General features: G+C 52.7%; 2 protein-coding genes across 2 annotated transcripts; one reads left to right on the top strand and one right to left on the bottom strand.

The window, feature by feature from the left end:
- Positions 1-5,637: 5,637 nt before the first annotated feature.
- On the bottom strand, positions 5,638-6,496 carry LOC131210845 (COP9 signalosome complex subunit 8). The gene is made up of 3 exons (XM_058204148.1): positions 6,371-6,496; positions 6,232-6,302; positions 5,638-6,165 (listed from the first exon to the last, which is right to left on the bottom strand). The coding sequence occupies exons 1-3, from the start codon at positions 6,425-6,427 to the stop codon at positions 5,730-5,732; spliced, it is 564 nt and encodes a 187-aa protein (XP_058060131.1). The 5' UTR covers positions 6,428-6,496; the 3' UTR covers positions 5,638-5,729.
- A 378-nt stretch (positions 6,497-6,874) lies between these two features.
- LOC131210647 (MPN domain-containing protein CG4751) lies at positions 6,875-12,029 on the top strand. The gene is made up of 6 exons (XM_058203925.1): positions 6,875-6,994; positions 7,068-7,175; positions 7,252-7,501; positions 7,574-7,676; positions 7,738-8,156; positions 8,232-12,029. Exons 1-6 carry the CDS (start codon positions 6,917-6,919, stop codon positions 12,023-12,025), a joined length of 4,752 nt encoding a protein of 1,583 aa, XP_058059908.1. The 5' UTR covers positions 6,875-6,916; the 3' UTR covers positions 12,026-12,029.
- Positions 12,030-15,662: the final 3,633 nt, after the last annotated feature.

Raw genomic sequence — 15,662 nt, 5'->3', positions numbered from 1 at the left:
GTGGAAGAAAAAACAGTTCACCGGAGTTCGCAAACAGTGGCCACTTTTCGGGAGGGCGGAAAATCGATTCCTCGGCGAAAGGCGTTACCTCCGACGGTGGTCGGAAATGAAAATGGGGGAGGGTGGTCCCGGGACGGGTTGGTTGCAGGTGGGTGTCGGCCGGTAGCTAAAATATTGATTCCATTAACGCCAATACAGGCTGCGTACGGCGTGCGGCGTGGACGGAGTGGACGGATTTTTCTGCCTCATTAGACCGCAGGACGCGTCGTCCGTCTTCCGCTCCGACAGGGATCCGTCGGTGGGCCCCACCGCCCCACCGGACGCTTCCGATGGGCGCCCGGAGTGTGAACTACCGTCGACACCGGGGCAAAGGTTCATTAATTATGTAACGCGACCGCCGGTGTGTCCTGGCTCCGGGGGTGCACAATTAGACGACCGGACGACCGACCGAAGGTCCTTGGCCTAGAGGACGACAATCCGGGTGTGCTGCCGTGGTCGGGCCGGGACCGATAATCGACCCACCGGCGACGGGACCGGCCGGAAAACCGGTCCCCAGAGACTAATGTCGGTGACGACGCCAAACGCCCGGACACGGACACCGGGCCCCTTGGACCGGTGCCCTTGGAAAGTTGTCGAGCGAACGGCACACGGCGCGCTGGAAAAAGGGGAATGGGATCCTACCCCCCGACCGGGACGGGATTAAACGGTTCGGGATTCGTCCGGACCGGCGGGTGGCTCCGACGCGGCACCACGATAACGATGTAATTGCTGGGATGGGGTCCTGCCGATTGCGGGTGTGTTATGGTGATGCCTGGTGAGCGGACCCGCTGGCGGTTCGCTAATAGATCGGCCAATCGGGCCAAGAGCATTTTAAGCTGTTTTGCCCGTTTTCCGATCCCCGTGGCAGGGCCAGGGTGTCTCCTTTTTGCTTAATGAGGTTTCGCCAAGTGGATAGAAGGGCCGATGTCCGCACGATGCCGATGCTGCCGGGCGCAGGGACAGCTCATATTTGCCAACCTCTTGCCCGGTTTTACAAAACTGTGTTTGACACTGGCGCACAATGGCAGCGTTTTTCGGGCCAGGCCTTAAATTAAATTGGAAATTGATTCGAAAGGTTGGGTTCCGAGTGGCAAGTACTTTCATTTACTGGTAGTTCTTTGAATGGTTAATCATTTGTATTGTTGCTCAGTGTCGAAACTTGTTAAAATAATCATTTCAGCTATATTTTCAACTACAAACTCTGATGAAATTATACTTGATTTTAAACCTTAAGAATGCGTCCCTAAATCACGGACGGTTGACTTCATTGGTTCATCGTAAGGGCACTGATTGAAATGCTGTCGCAGGACGATGGGATAGCAAACAATTAGTCACAAAGTCTTTTTTATAGTTTAGGTCATGATTTAATCGTTTAATTGGGATCGTGGCAATTCTGTGCGTGATTTTCATAAAACATTTTTGTTTAACTTCGACTATCGCGGTTTGGTGTATTATGATTTCCAACCGGACAAACGTGAGTCGAAGAAGACCAAATTTGGGGAGAGATGATTCTTGGAGATGATCGTCAATACTAAGAATAGGAGGTGAAATGAAGAATCTGTGGAAGGTTATTCCTATTCAGAACTAGACATAGATTATTTCAAAGGCAATTGCATAGATTTAGAAAAATGAGGAAAGAATTTTCCACTTACAAGCGATTTACCGATATATTTTGGCTACAGTAGCATATTAAATTTATTGAGGAGGTAATTTAAACTCGGAGTGGAGTAGAAGTTCTACGGTTTCTCAACTTAAAACTTTTGCGAGTGATTTTCGTAAGCTCGATTTATTCAACCAAAAAAAGGGTTTCGAAAAAATGGACAAAACCTCGTGATCAACAGTGGACCGATTCCCCAATTAACGCACGGCGTGTTTGCGGAACATCATCATTCAATTCAACGGATGGTTTGAAGTCCCACCCTTGCCATTGGGATTTTCGCATCAAGCATGTTCCAAGTAACGGACATGTAACGGAAAACCCGACAGGGAAAAAAAACCCCAACGAGCGAATAATATTGATTGATGACTTGTTCTTGCGGGTGCCACCGTATCGAACTAATAAAACTCGTTTTAAGCAAATTCTAAGCCAATTTGAAACGAAAACACACTATAAAACTGGGCAAACAAACAAATGGGTATATCAACAGGCTGCCCACTGCCGGCCCATTGTTGCATTGTTTCACCATTCAGTTGACCAAACTCGCAATTTAACCAAACTCCGTTGCCGGATTCCCCCCCACCCAATGTGTTTGCCTTGCAATCACCCCGAAAATGTGGACCCCAAAGTGTGTTCCGCCGCGTAAGTGATCGCTGCGCAAATGTGGCGCAATGTGCATCGTTTGCTCGCATACCCACAAGGATGATACCTGGCCGTGGCCGGGCGGCCATTAAAAAACGCGAAACGCGCAACGCGCAACGGGTTTGCAGCGCAATCCTTGCGGCGAGAGTGCACCGCGGCAGAGCGAGAGAGAGAGAAAGAGAGAGCAAGATCCTCCGGCCATGCCATGCCCACCGCGGAAACCTGTAAACGACCTCTCAACAGCGAGATGCTAACAAGGCATCAAAAGTGGGATGGAATTTCGCTTTCGTTCCATCCGCTTCCGGAGGCCATCATCATCAGCAGCAGCAGCAGCGGCAGCATCCTCGTCGCGCGCGCAATCACTGCCCGCCGGCCTCCCCGGCATCCCTAAAGAGGCACCCTAACTTTGCGTCAACGAATCAATCATCCCGCCGGCGGCGGCCTCTCCGTCCTCCGCCGGGACCCACAGTGGTGCGTAATTTATTAAGTTTAGGTCAAATTATTGCAAATGAGCAGCGCGCGCTCCCTGCAATTTCGGTGTGCCGGTGGCTTTGCCGCGCTCCGTTGCCCACAGAGCGAGAGAGAAAGAGGGGGGAGAGCGAGAGGGAGAGCGAGAGGGAGAATAAATAAGCGCGAAATTTGATGCAACCCCATTTGGCTCGCGTGTGCACCGCGTCTCCGGGAACCGTGCTCCGCGAGCGAAAAAAAAAACGGGCGACAAACCCGGGAGGATGATGGACGGGACGGGCGCGCCCGTCCCGTCGGATCCTGTGTTGTGGCATTTTTTGCCCCCGACGCCACTTTGGACGTTGTTTTGCGTTTTTGGCGTTGGTCTTCGGGTCCAAACCAAAAATTACTCGCCGCCGATGCCCGATGCGGCGCGACGTGCGAAAAACCATCGATCCATCGTGAATATTTGATCCATCACATGCCGTGCCGGGCCGGGCCCCCTCCGGGGTCACCGAGGGCTTTTTTCGATTTTTTCGGCGTCGTCGTCGTAACGGATCCGGGGGCTGCCATTAGAGAACGTAGCGGTGGCCGGTGGCTGGCAATAATGGAGGCCGGCGTAATGTGAACCGAAAAGAGGGGATCGGGAGCCGACGGCAATCGGGAGCAGCATCGGAGCATCGGAGCGGCATAATAAATTCATGCAGGCGAGCGAATGGCGCTGGAACTGCGGTTTCCCTGTTCGGGACGACACTGATTTTTGAGGAGCGTCCTTCGCAAAATTTAATTGCTTTCCGCAGGTGTCCTTTTCGGGTTTCAGCGGAACTTGAAATGGGATGGGTTTTTCTTTATTTTTCGTTCAAGCATCATAAGGCCGCTAATGCGTGGACCGACCTGTTGAAATTCGAAACTCCGAGATTCATCCACTCCGAACTCTTAAACTGTTCAGTTAAGTTCAGCCAACTGAAGAGCGAAAGAAGTAAATTTTAACCATTAATGGCGTCGAGTAATCCGCTTGTCCGGCGGTGAATCGGCAGCCCAAAAACCGTGGAAAATGCAGCTTGCCTGCAAACCCCAGCAATGGCTCGTCGGCCGGGGTAAATGATTTATTGATTAATCGCTACCGGCCGGCCGTGGAGGCCGTCTTTTTTCACGCCACGGCCACGCGTGTCGCGGTGAAAATGTGCCAAAAAGGCTGCCAACCGATGGCCCACCATAAATCGTTCCTGCTTGTAGGGTTCTCGTTTGGCCATCAATTCGGGGGCACGCCTCGCTCTCGGAATCTTGTTCTGAAATTCAATCAATGCCCACAGCCCGTAGTTCCCCCTGGGGAACCGGGTGCATCTCAACATTTTAACAAGACGGAGAAACCGCGTCTGGGCCCGTTGCGAAAACATTTGTCAAAGGCGTGATCGCGGCGTTGCTTAGAAGAGCCCGTGTTCCGAACCGTAAGGTGTCATTTTCTCGCGCCGAGACTCGCGCAATCTGTAATGGGAATATCATTTTTTAAAAACGCATTATTACGCATAATTGCCAGTGTAATAGACGTCATTTTGCGACCGGGCACGATTATTCTTCATTTTAGACTAACGACCCCGTTTGGGGCAGCGTTCTCGGGAGCTGCTCGGGAGCCTTGTTTGGTGTCTTCCGTTCTCCGGGATTCGCCCAACTCTCGGCGTGTCCTCGGTGAAGACGTCGCCGCGCAAGTACTTTCTCATTACCGATGGGCAGATGTTTGATTATTTAAGCATACTTTTGCACGACCGAGGGTTTTCGATTTCGGCTTGCATGGTTTGCATGGTTCGCCGCGCTCCGCTAATCAATGACTTGCGTCCCTTTTAGGCCGCTCATTAATAATTGATTAATGAGATTTGATGTTGCCGCGTTCGCCGACGGTCCCCACGCCGGATGCTGCGTTAGGGCTCGTTGAGAAACCGGTCTTTGGGGGCACACCGCTCCTGTTTGCGATCGCTTGCGTTACGCTGCGTGTTGAGGGAACATTTGCTGTGGCTTGCCGGGGAACCATTGCGCCAATTGCAGACTTGTTGTTTTGAATCGCTTGGTAATCGCGGTGAAAAGATGTGACCGTCAAAGAGACGTTAGAAACTCAAATCGAGAAAACGGTGATCGGAGCCAACAACTCCACAGAACTTTCCCGCGGTTCTGAACTAACTGCAACGATAACTCGTCTGTTGATCTCTATGAGCACTAGTTCGAACCTATTGTTTATTGGGGTTTTGTTGTCCGAGACTTCACTTTCTCGTAGGTTCACAATAAACAACCACTTGCGATCGGTTTGAATGAATTGTTGCAGTTTATTGTTTATTCGCGTTAACACCATTGATCAGTACCAATTCAAGTTTAAATTTCTGCATTGATCAATTCGCAGGTCGATTGTGTTTCTTTGATTGTTCCCTTCGTTCCGGAACTGCGGAGATGCGCTTTGAAAATCACGGAAAATGATTTTTGATTTGAAAATGAATCCGACGAACAACGCACGCAGCCATTTTCCTTCTGAAGAGAGCCATCTGTTGAGAAATAGTGCAATCAATTTACCAAAAAAAATTCGGGAAGGTTAGGGGAAAGTGAGAGAATGCGAGAAAGTGAGACAAAATTTGGCAGTGAGATGAGAATCAAGGTTGATAGTTTGACGGTGAACACTTGTCAAGATCGCTATGAGAAAGTATTTATTCCTACTTTCCTTAATTTTCTTAATTTCCTTAATTTCAAATTGACAGCTGTCAAAAAATTGGGAAAAAAAATGTAAACAACAATGGTCTTCATTTTCTTCGCGTTCGTTCTATCCCTTCTTTTCCAGACATGACACGAGTCTCGCGCGCAAATTAACATCCGGATTTATTAGAAAATCATATCACCAACTTAAATGTGTTTGACGGGTTCAGCAGTTCTATACAGTTCAAGCGGATTCGTTTCCCCAATGCCCCTAATTCTCGAGGAACGACACGAAGTCGGTCAACTTCTGCAACTGATCCTCGGAGCTGACCATTATGGGTTTCTCCTCGACCGCTCGCTTCGGGATGATGAGCCGCGGCTGCGGACCTTCGATAATCTCCCAGCTTAAGCCTTTACAGGTGTCGACGATCATGTCCGGCGTTTGGTTCGTCATCTCGGCGAAAACGTTCTCGAAGATGGAGCTGTACGCTCGCCCGATCAGCGCTATGGTTTCCTGCTGTATTTTCTCCTTCAGCTCAAACATTAGCTCCGACACGTGCTTGGACCAGTCGTGGTTGATGGCCTTGTAGAAGCCGGTCGTATCGTTGTTCCACAGGCTCACGTAAACCTTGTACATCTGTTCGAGTTCCGCGTTGCTTTTCTTCATGCTCGGTGGCAGTCGCTTCCAAAGAAACCGGGCGCTGGCACTGTGGGCGGTAGAAGAAGTATTAAGTTATTCTGGCGCATTAAAACCAACAGTTTCGTTCCCTTACAGATCATTCTGGTAGAGGTAAGCCGCGAACAGTTCGGAGTAAAGCTGTATCGAAACGATCCCGCTCGGTGCCTGAAAAGATGCGCCAATCTTACAATCTACAACTGAAACTAGCAGCGTGCGGGGTTTCGAAGACGTACCTCCAACTCTTGCTTCTCCAGCAGCAGAGTTAATTGCCGTATTTTCTCGGAAAACATTGCCAAGAGAAACTATTATCACTGCTGCGCGATGCCGCGTTTGTTTACTTTGCAGTATGAACGTGAGCGATCCACAACTCGCGAGTATAAACGTTAGAACCGCCAGCATTTCATTTGTCACTTCTTGGTTACAAAACCAGCTAACGCATAACGCATAACGCATGCTGTCTCTCTCGAACACGCAACACGCACACACGCGCACGGTGATTTGCCATCAAACAAGAACGAAACACAGCAAACAGCAAGAACCGCCGTTCGGAGTGCTAAAAATGCAATAAATGCAACGAATTGTGTCACGAAACCGGAACCCGATTGTTTCCCGGCACGCCGACCGTTGCGGGGAACAGTGAACAAAGTGTTGCAAAAGCCGCCGTGCGGTGGTTGGCAGGGTTTTTTGGCGATTCGGTGCGCGGTGCTTGAGAGTGGTGCGAAGAAGAAGCAACCCGAAGCAGAAGACTCCGCTTGAAGCTTCCCGGAAAGTGGAGAACCATGTCAACAAAGGCCAGCGAAGAGGAAACGTCCTCCCATCTGGACGAAAGCGATATTGGGGACGAGTTCAACGATGATGTTTGTGTCCCCTCCCAGTACCGGTCAGTGTGTCGGCTTTACTAACGGACCTTTTTCGGTTCCCCATTGCCAGGATGTCGAGAAACTGGGATACTTCCCCGGAAAGACCGTGACGCTGCAGATGCTGCTCGGAGCGCACGTCCTCCAGCCGGGCAAGGGAGCGATGACGATCGAGTACCTGGTACGGAACGGGGCAGTATTCACCGTAAGTTCCTTCGAGGCCGGATGTCACTCATCACCGTCGTGTTTCTCCGCAGGGTCAAAAGTTCGTCGGAGATCTGCTGGCGGACGGGAAGATCAAATCGCAGGAAACGGAAACCATTTTCTGTTCGCCGAGCGCCTGGGCCATCTACTGTAAGCGAATCATCAACCCGGACAAAAAGTCCGGCTGCGGCTGGGCGTCGGTGAAGTACAAGGGCCGAAAGCTGGACGCTTACAAAGCGGCCTACTATCGCAAGCAGCAGAAGGAGCGTGATCAGCAGAAGGATGATCTGCCGCCGGGCGAAGGTAATTTGTGTGGCGAATGGCCGGAACTCGGTGGAAAGTAACCAATTTTATTCCCCCCGGTTAACACGACAGAACTGGCCGAAGAGACGGAAGAGGATAAGACGGCGATGGAGCCACCGCCGGTTCGGCGGAACATTGTCGCTCACAACACGATCAGCAATCGCAACGTGATGCAGTAAGTACGCGCTGAAAGGCGATGCCAACATCGATCGTGACCGCCGTCTTTCTTTCTTCAGCGACTCAAACACCTTGATCGAGGCCGTGCCGTTCACGTCGCTCGGAAAGATGCAACCGTTCCTGGTGACGGTCAGCACGTCCACGCTGCTCGTGATGGACTTCCACTGCCATCTGACCAACCACGAGGTGTGCGGGTACCTGGGCGGCACGTGGGACATCAATGCGCACAATCTGTCCATCACACACGCGTTCCCGTGCCGTAACACGCGACACGACCGTGATAAGGCGGCCCTCTGCGAGCTACAGATCCAGAAGCTGATGATCAAGAAGAACATCAATCTGGTCGGCTGGTACCATTCCCATCCACGGTTTCCGGTGCAGCCGACACTGCGCGATTGCGACGCCCAGCTGGACTATCAGATCCGGATGCGTGGCCCAACCGAAGCTTCGTACATTCCCTGCATCGGCTTCATCTGCTGTAAGTATTCCGGCCGGCGTTCCGATGTGGCGTGCGCACCATTACCGTGAGCGTTTTCTTGTGGCCCTTTTACAGCACCTTACGATGAGCAGAACACGGCACTGGAGTCGAACGTAATGTCGTTCTGGGTGACGCCACCGCCGGAAAATCGTCCGGCCGAGTACGGTCGGCCCATGCTGATGACGTACACGCTCGTGCAGGACGAATCACTGTCCGAGGACGTAAAGGAAGAGATGATGCTGACCGTCGATTACTACAAGCAGTTCAAGCGGGAGCTAATCAACTTCCAGTCGATTTACGGGGCACGCGACGTACCGTACATTGAGAAGCTGCGCCGCTCGCTGGCACCACGCTTTCCGCGCGATTCCACCTCGGGACACTTTTGGAACTGGGTTCGCGAACTGCTGGGACTCGACCCGGAGGAGATTCCGGAGGTGGCCGTGGTGACCGCTCCGGAACCACCGATTGCACCGCTTCCCACGGCACCAACCACCGGAGCAGAACGGACGAAGTTGGGAGAAGAGCCCAGCTCGCTGCCACCGATTGTCAATTTGGTAAACAGCGCCGAGGAGGGTAGCAGCATCACGATGGAGACGAAGAATGAGGACGATTTCGATTCCGAGATGGGCGATTCGGATGTCATTTCGCTGAAGGATGAAGACGGCAAGGGACCGGCGGTCGGTGGGCCGGCGATAGCAGTTCCTAGCCTTCAGGCCCAGCTGAAGCGTCCGTCCGGCTTGAACATGACACCATCTCCCCTGTCCAGCTCGCTCGTTGTGCTTCCAACAAACCTCAGTCAAACGGCGCCAGGTCAACCGCAGGGCGCGACCACTGCCGCCACGGCCCCTACCGCCACTAACCTCAGTATGAACATTAACAATACGGCACCGAGCTCTGTGCCACCCAGTTCTGTGGCCACCAACAATCATCAGGTTCCGGCGGGTCACCACGGATCACACGGTACCATCACGGTGGCCGGAAGCTCCCTAATGAACGCCACCAACACATCGTCACCGCGCGACAGCCCCATCACGATCCCTTCGAACTCGGCCAGTCCGGCGAAGTTTGAGGTACCGGTCCGGGCGAGCCCGTCGCCTGCCAAGTCGGACACTTCGTCGTGCCGCAGCCGCACACGCAACTCGCCCGCCCCAAGCCCGGGCAAGTTATCGATTGGCGACATTCTCGGTGGTGGCAGTAGCTCCGTCGGCGGTGGCGCTGGAGCCGGCAATCGAAATAGCCCTACGCTCAGCTCACTGATTGGAGGAGGAGGCTCTGGCGCTGGTGCTGCTGGTGCGGCCAGTACCTCGAACATCCACGACCTGTACGCGGCCACCTTTGCATCGCTGGGCACGGCGCTGCCGGCGAACTTACTCTCGCAGGAGTATGCCGCCCTGTTCGGTCAGGGACAGGGCGCAGGTCCAGGGTCCGGCGGTTCCGGTGGCAACAGTAAGCAGCGCGATGAGTACGGCCTGTCGGCACTGACCGCATTGGCACAGGTGGCGGCTGCTTCCGGCCTGTCCAACTCGCAGATCAACGAAACGCTTCTTCACAGTCTCAACCGCAGCATGTCTTCGAAGGCGTCCTCCGGTGGCAGTGCTGGGACCGGGGGCTCTACTTCCTCGCCCTCGACCATCACATCGAACAGTGGAGCGAGCTGTGGAGGAACCGGCAGTGGCGCCGGTCTGCCGCCGATTCCGAACATGAAAGAGTTCATGCAGCAGCTGGAAAAGGGAAATCTCAGTCTGCTGATGCAATCGCAGTACGGGGCCAATCCTCTGCTGGGAATGGGTACCGGTCCCGGCGGGGTCGTCGGCGGTGGAACAGGCACACCGCCACCGCCCACGGGCGGAGGAAAGTCCGGCTCCGGCCGCTCGAGCAAATCACGCTCGAAAGCAAACCAAGCGGCAGCGGCCGCCGCAGCCGCCGTGGCGGCTCAACAGCAACTGCAGCAAGCCCAGCAGGCGCTGCTTCAGCACCAGTCGATGATGGACTACGCTGATTTTACCAGCAAATTCGATCAAAGCAAACTTGCCGACCTGATGAAGTCGCCCGAATACTCGCAGATGTTGCTCCAGCAAGCGCAGGCCCTCGGCAGTTTGGGTAGCGAAATTTCCATCGTCAAGAAACCGTCCGGCAAGGGTACGGCCGGTGCGAGTGCCTCCAGCGGTGCCAACAACAATCGTGACTCGGGGCACGGAGCCATCGGGCAGGGGAACAACTCAACCGGCTCGAGCTACGGCGGACCGCACTCGTCCGCCATCGGTACACAGTCTTCGTCGATGGGTTCAAGCGCGAGTTCGAAGAAGGAATCGGCCCAAGATTTGATCACCAAACTGCGTACCGTGTTCTCGACCGATTCCTACCTACCGCCGGTTCCGACGGCGGCCGACATCAACCTGCTGGTGGAGCAGTCGCAAAAGTATCCCGTCATTCAGCAGATCCTCAACTCGGGCAATCTGGACGACATCCAGGTGCTGCTGAAGGCACAGTCCCTGTCGAACAATGCGCTCGATTTTGCCGCGTTTCTCGGTGGTGGCCCCAGCGGAGGCACGAACGGGAGCTCGATGGCCGGTCACAATGATAGCGGATCCGTCAGCAAGGGCGGCAAGGGAGCCAACAGTGCACTGAAGGATGATGCCAACAGCAGCAACAACAACAACAGTATGGCGGCCGCTGCGGCGGCTGCAGCTGCCATGAACCCTTATCTGGGGGTCTCGAATCTTTCGGCACTGTTCGAACCGATCCAGCGTATGGGTGGTTCCCCGAGCGGTGGTGGCAAGGGCAGCAAAGCGGATAAAGCATCGAAGGCGGCAGCAGCCGCTGCAGCAGCGGCCGCCGCAGCAGTAAGCAGCGCGTCCATCACGAATCCTACCGATATGCTGAACAGTTTGTTCACGTCGGCGGTGGGCGGCGGTGGCGCCGGAGGTCCCGGTGCAGCCGACATGAACGCTCTGCTGTACAGCCAGGCGGCAGCTGCGGCCGCAGCCGCCGGAAAGGGTGCGCCGGATTTGAATCTTCTCTTCGGTGGAGGAGCTTCCCTTGGTGGCGGCTCACTCACGTCCAATTCCGGATCGTCTGCGTCGCCTGGTGGTCCGGGTATGAACTCTGGTGCCGGTTCCGGTGGTACCGGAAGTGGTGGGGCCAGTGGAAAGGCGGCCGCTGCCGCTGCAGCTCAGGCCAGTCTCGACTACCTGTCGATGTTCCCGAACTTCTCGGCCGCGGCAGCCGCGGCCAAGCTGCCCGACATGTCGTCCCTGTTCAGCCAGGAGAAGTACGAAATTCCGGACCCCCTGTCGAAGGCGACGCTCGAGGCGAACAACATGTATCTGGCCCCGTCGGCCTCACTGCTCAAGCTGCACCAGGAAGCGTTCAACTCGATGCTGATGAAACCACCGAAGTCGTCCTCCAGCTCGACGTCGTCGTCCGGGAAAATCGAAACGCCGCCACCGAGCTCCTCGATCATCCCCTCGCCCGGGTCCCGCTCGACGCCCACCAAGTCGGCCAATCGCGAAAGCCCTTCCCTTGGTTCGGCAGGCGGCGGCGGCGGAAACTCCAAGTACAACTTTTCGGCCGTCGATCTGGCCGTCTCGAGCGTGGTGCCACTGGCCGCCAGCTCCCCGCTCGGTGGTGCAGGCAGTGGCGCGGCGGATCTGTCGCGGAAAGCACCCCAAACGCCACCCGTCGACATGTCGCGCTCGTCACCGGCCATCCCCGCCACAGCCACCTCGCCCGGGGCCGGTTCGTCGTCCTCGTCGTCAGGCATTTTGCCGCCGTACAAGAAGCGCATGGAGTTTGCATCGATCGCCGACCTGGTGGCCGCTCCACCGTCGAAGATACCGAAGATGTCGACGGAAAATCTTGACCCCTGAAGTGGTGGCGTTCGGTAGAAAGCCGCAGGACACGCGGCTGAAGGATCAACCTCGTCGTGACGCGAACTCGGTTTGGCATGCAATCGTCGTCGGCTGCCGGAACAGGGCGATCGTGTCTCGTATTTTTCCGTTCCATTTTTCCCCGATTTTAATTTTAAACTAACCTTGGCCCAGATGGTGGCAGAGGCCGTGGGGTGAAAACCCAACCGTATTTAAGTTCGACCGTACTCCAACGCCAGCCGCAGCGGGAGCGATAGAAGGTGCTGTACGGGTGCTGCCGGAGTTTTGGGGTGCTTCTCCTCGGTGCTCGAATCATTGGGGCCGATGGCGGCCCGCGGCGAAAAGTAAAGGTACTCCCACAAAACCGGAGTACAAGATCAGGGCCAGAGGCCAGCTGGCAAGCTTAGGATAAGGCGAATCTCAACGTAGCAGTGAATAGCAATCGAAATCCAACTTTCATCGTCGTCCCGTCGCCAAAGGGACCCAGAGAGAGAGAGAGACGAGTGGAACATTTAAAAATACATTTATACATTAATATTTAAGTGACGAACCGGAATCGGAAGACGAAGAGCACAGAGAGCTCGGATCAATCGTGAAAATCAATCGTTCTCCTGAGTCGAACCAGAGATGTTCCCGAGGCGTTCACTGGAAAACGGAGCGTTCCCGAACCGGCCGCTTAATACGACCGGAGAAATTGGATGCGGGCCTGGGACTCTCTCGGATAACCAGCCAGTCAGCCATCCAGGGCGCACAAGTATTAGAAAATAAATACCTTAATAGTATTTTATGTGTGATCGAATAGAGCGTGTCTTCATTATTTGAATTTCGAACGAGAACGAAACACCGTCGAAAATACGTCCGAAACGCTCTGGCGCAATCGGATGCAACGGGAACCGGGAGCAATAAGCAATTCAATGTTGTTGTGCCATTGTTTTCCGTCATCGTTTCTTTCAGTCTCTACGGCTGCTGTCGGTTACTTACTTCGTGTCACGCCAAAAGCGCTTGTGATACTATTCCCCGGGACAGCAACTAACCCGAAACACGTGGTGTGGATATTATTTGCATTTCTTCATTTTTTATTATTCTCATCATCTTGAAGTTATTTTCTTTTTTTTGTTGCCTTGTTTTCCACATTTTCCTGCCTTTCGCACTTTACTCATCGCGCCATCCGGTCGGTCATTATCCATTATTGTGTTATCATTTATCATTACATTATTTTCTTACATACTCTTCCCCCCGCCCCATAATCGTTTCTCTTTTTTTTATTACCATAGTTATTTATTTTTAACGTTTCTCCTCCCGCTCGCTCTCATTCTCTCCCTTTTTTTCTGTTCGCGGCGCCGTCGTCCACTTAAACACTACAATAAAAAGTAAAGCTGATCAATATCAATGTATGAATTCAGAATCGTAAATTGAACACAGTGTTTACGGTTTTAATTCTCTTGTTCTCACATGTTGGTTGTTTTTTTTGCTTGTTTTTGTTTTATTTTATTCTCCTTTGTCCCTTTCTATTAATTATGTTTCTGCTGCTGCTGGTAGATATTTTTATTTTGTCGTTCGACTTCGTTCACCTGCATTCATTTGCATGTTTGTTTGCTGTTCTATTTGCTGTTTTTCTCCCGCTCTTTCTCTCTCACTGTCTACACGAGGTTTGTTGCTTTGCTTCTGGATTTTTTGTTTGTTTAGGTTTTCGGTTGGCGTTTCCAATCGTTCGTTCTGGCGTCACAAAAATGCTCTCTCCTTCGTTGCGGGGTTTTTACTGTTGTTTCTGGTTGTGAATGTTGTGTGGTTGCTACTGAATTATGTTTGTGTGTGATTTTCTGGTCGTTTCCGATTCCGCTTCCGAATTCACAACATTGGCGCACAAAATGATGATGGAAACCAATCAGTAGTGAGTGAGGGAGAAGGTGTGTAAAGCAGCATCACGCATACTACTGCCCTACTATTGGGCCCCAAATCTGGGTCCGCCGCAGGCCGGCCGGCCGCACAACTGGCGCACAAAAAAGGAACAGAATGAAACGGAAAAGCCTCTAACGATCGCGCGCCGGCACATCTTCTTTACGTTAGCCTAGTTCCGGGTTCGTTTTCCATAAGTGTAAATAATTCCTTCTAGTTCTTTTCGTTTCTTTCTGCGGTTCTTTCCCTCTCTTTTCTCGCCTCTTTTTTACTACATTGCCCTACATGCATCGTCCTGTTTTGTTTGCGATGTTTGGGATCATCGTTCCTCCTCCGCGGGTGTGTGCGCGGCGGCATTGCGCTACAATTGTTTTACGTTTCTATACGTTTGCTTCGCGTCTCGCCATCGGGTGCTGCGGAAATCGAACCCAAAGCGAACGAAAAAGGGTCCGCGGTGCGCGGGTCATCAAATAGTACTACAAAAATTACAATCTAAGCCTTGGAGCGCCTTCGATCGACGACGATCCTCTCCCCGAAAAGTTGGTTGAAAAACTCAACACGGACTCACACAAAAAAATGAACACAACGAGAGCGCGAATGCAGTTCAGGGGTGATGATGGTGCCGGTTCTTCCCGTTCTTCGTCTCCGTCTAGAGCATGCCCCCCTTGCCTTAAATGTCTTAAAGATTTCCCCCCTTGGGCAGTGCTGTTTGCTTTGCTGCCCACGGCGACGCTGATGATGGAGGGTTGGCTTTTGGTGTGTATGTGTTTGTGTGATTTTTGGGCCAAAATCCCACTCTTCACTGTGTTTCCTTAGCTGCGCAAACTTTGCGTCACTATACTCGACCCGCGAGATTGTGGAAAAATGGTTCCAAGGCGCCACACCCACAGACGTCCGGTTGCTAAAAAGAGCGCCGCGAGACGCGCCGAACCATCATCTAATTTACAATGCTCTCTCTCTCTCTCTCTCTCTCTACACAAGAATGGGTAATGTGAATTGTACAATGCTGTTCAATGTTCGATAAAAAGTTGGTTGCATTCTCGCATTCTATTAGATTACAGTTTTGGTTGCTGTTGGATGCGGCTTTTAAGGGTTACTATCGTCACAAACACTCAAGTCAATGTCCCGGCCCCTGCTACAGGGCGTATTCTAAGAGGGGAGAACTTCGGAACGTGAGCGGCCACCGCTAGTCTACTGTACGCAAATATATCAAAATACTACTCCGTGTTGCTGTGCTCCGGCATTCTCAAGGCTTTCCACACTCTTGTGTGTCGCGAGTGTTGTAGAGTTGGGTTCTTCTTCGGGTCCGCTCAATTCCCGTTCCGATTCTCGGTCTGATCAGCACGCGCAGCTCCACGCTTTGCAAGCGATTTTAAATTAAGTAGAGACGAATTGTGCGCGAAAGGAATAAACGTTATCGGCCGTAGCAAAAAACAGAAGCAAACAATTTCCCTATCTTTCCCCATCACGCACTCACTCGCGCACATAGACGACGGTAGTAATAGCACAACACACGCTAGTGTTAAGGGGTGTAATAAGTAGCAATAGTGATGAGTAGTTGTAATAGTAGTAGTAGTAGTAGTAGTAGTAGTAATAGTAGCAGATATTTAGCAGATACACACTTGTAGCGTCCTCTTAGCGTCTAGTGTAGTTGTATACAGTTGTGTGCCGTTGCTGTGGTGCTTGTGCCGCCCCGACTCGTCCTTTTTCTACTCGAAAAAACTACAAAAGCAACAGGTCC

Source organism: Anopheles bellator, chromosome 2 (assembly GCF_943735745.2).
Source record: "Anopheles bellator chromosome 2, idAnoBellAS_SP24_06.2, whole genome shotgun sequence".
NCBI lineage: Eukaryota > Metazoa > Arthropoda > Insecta > Diptera > Culicidae > Anopheles > Anopheles bellator.
The sequence above is the reverse complement of the archived record's forward strand: the minus strand, read 5'-3'. Positions and strand labels throughout refer to the sequence as shown.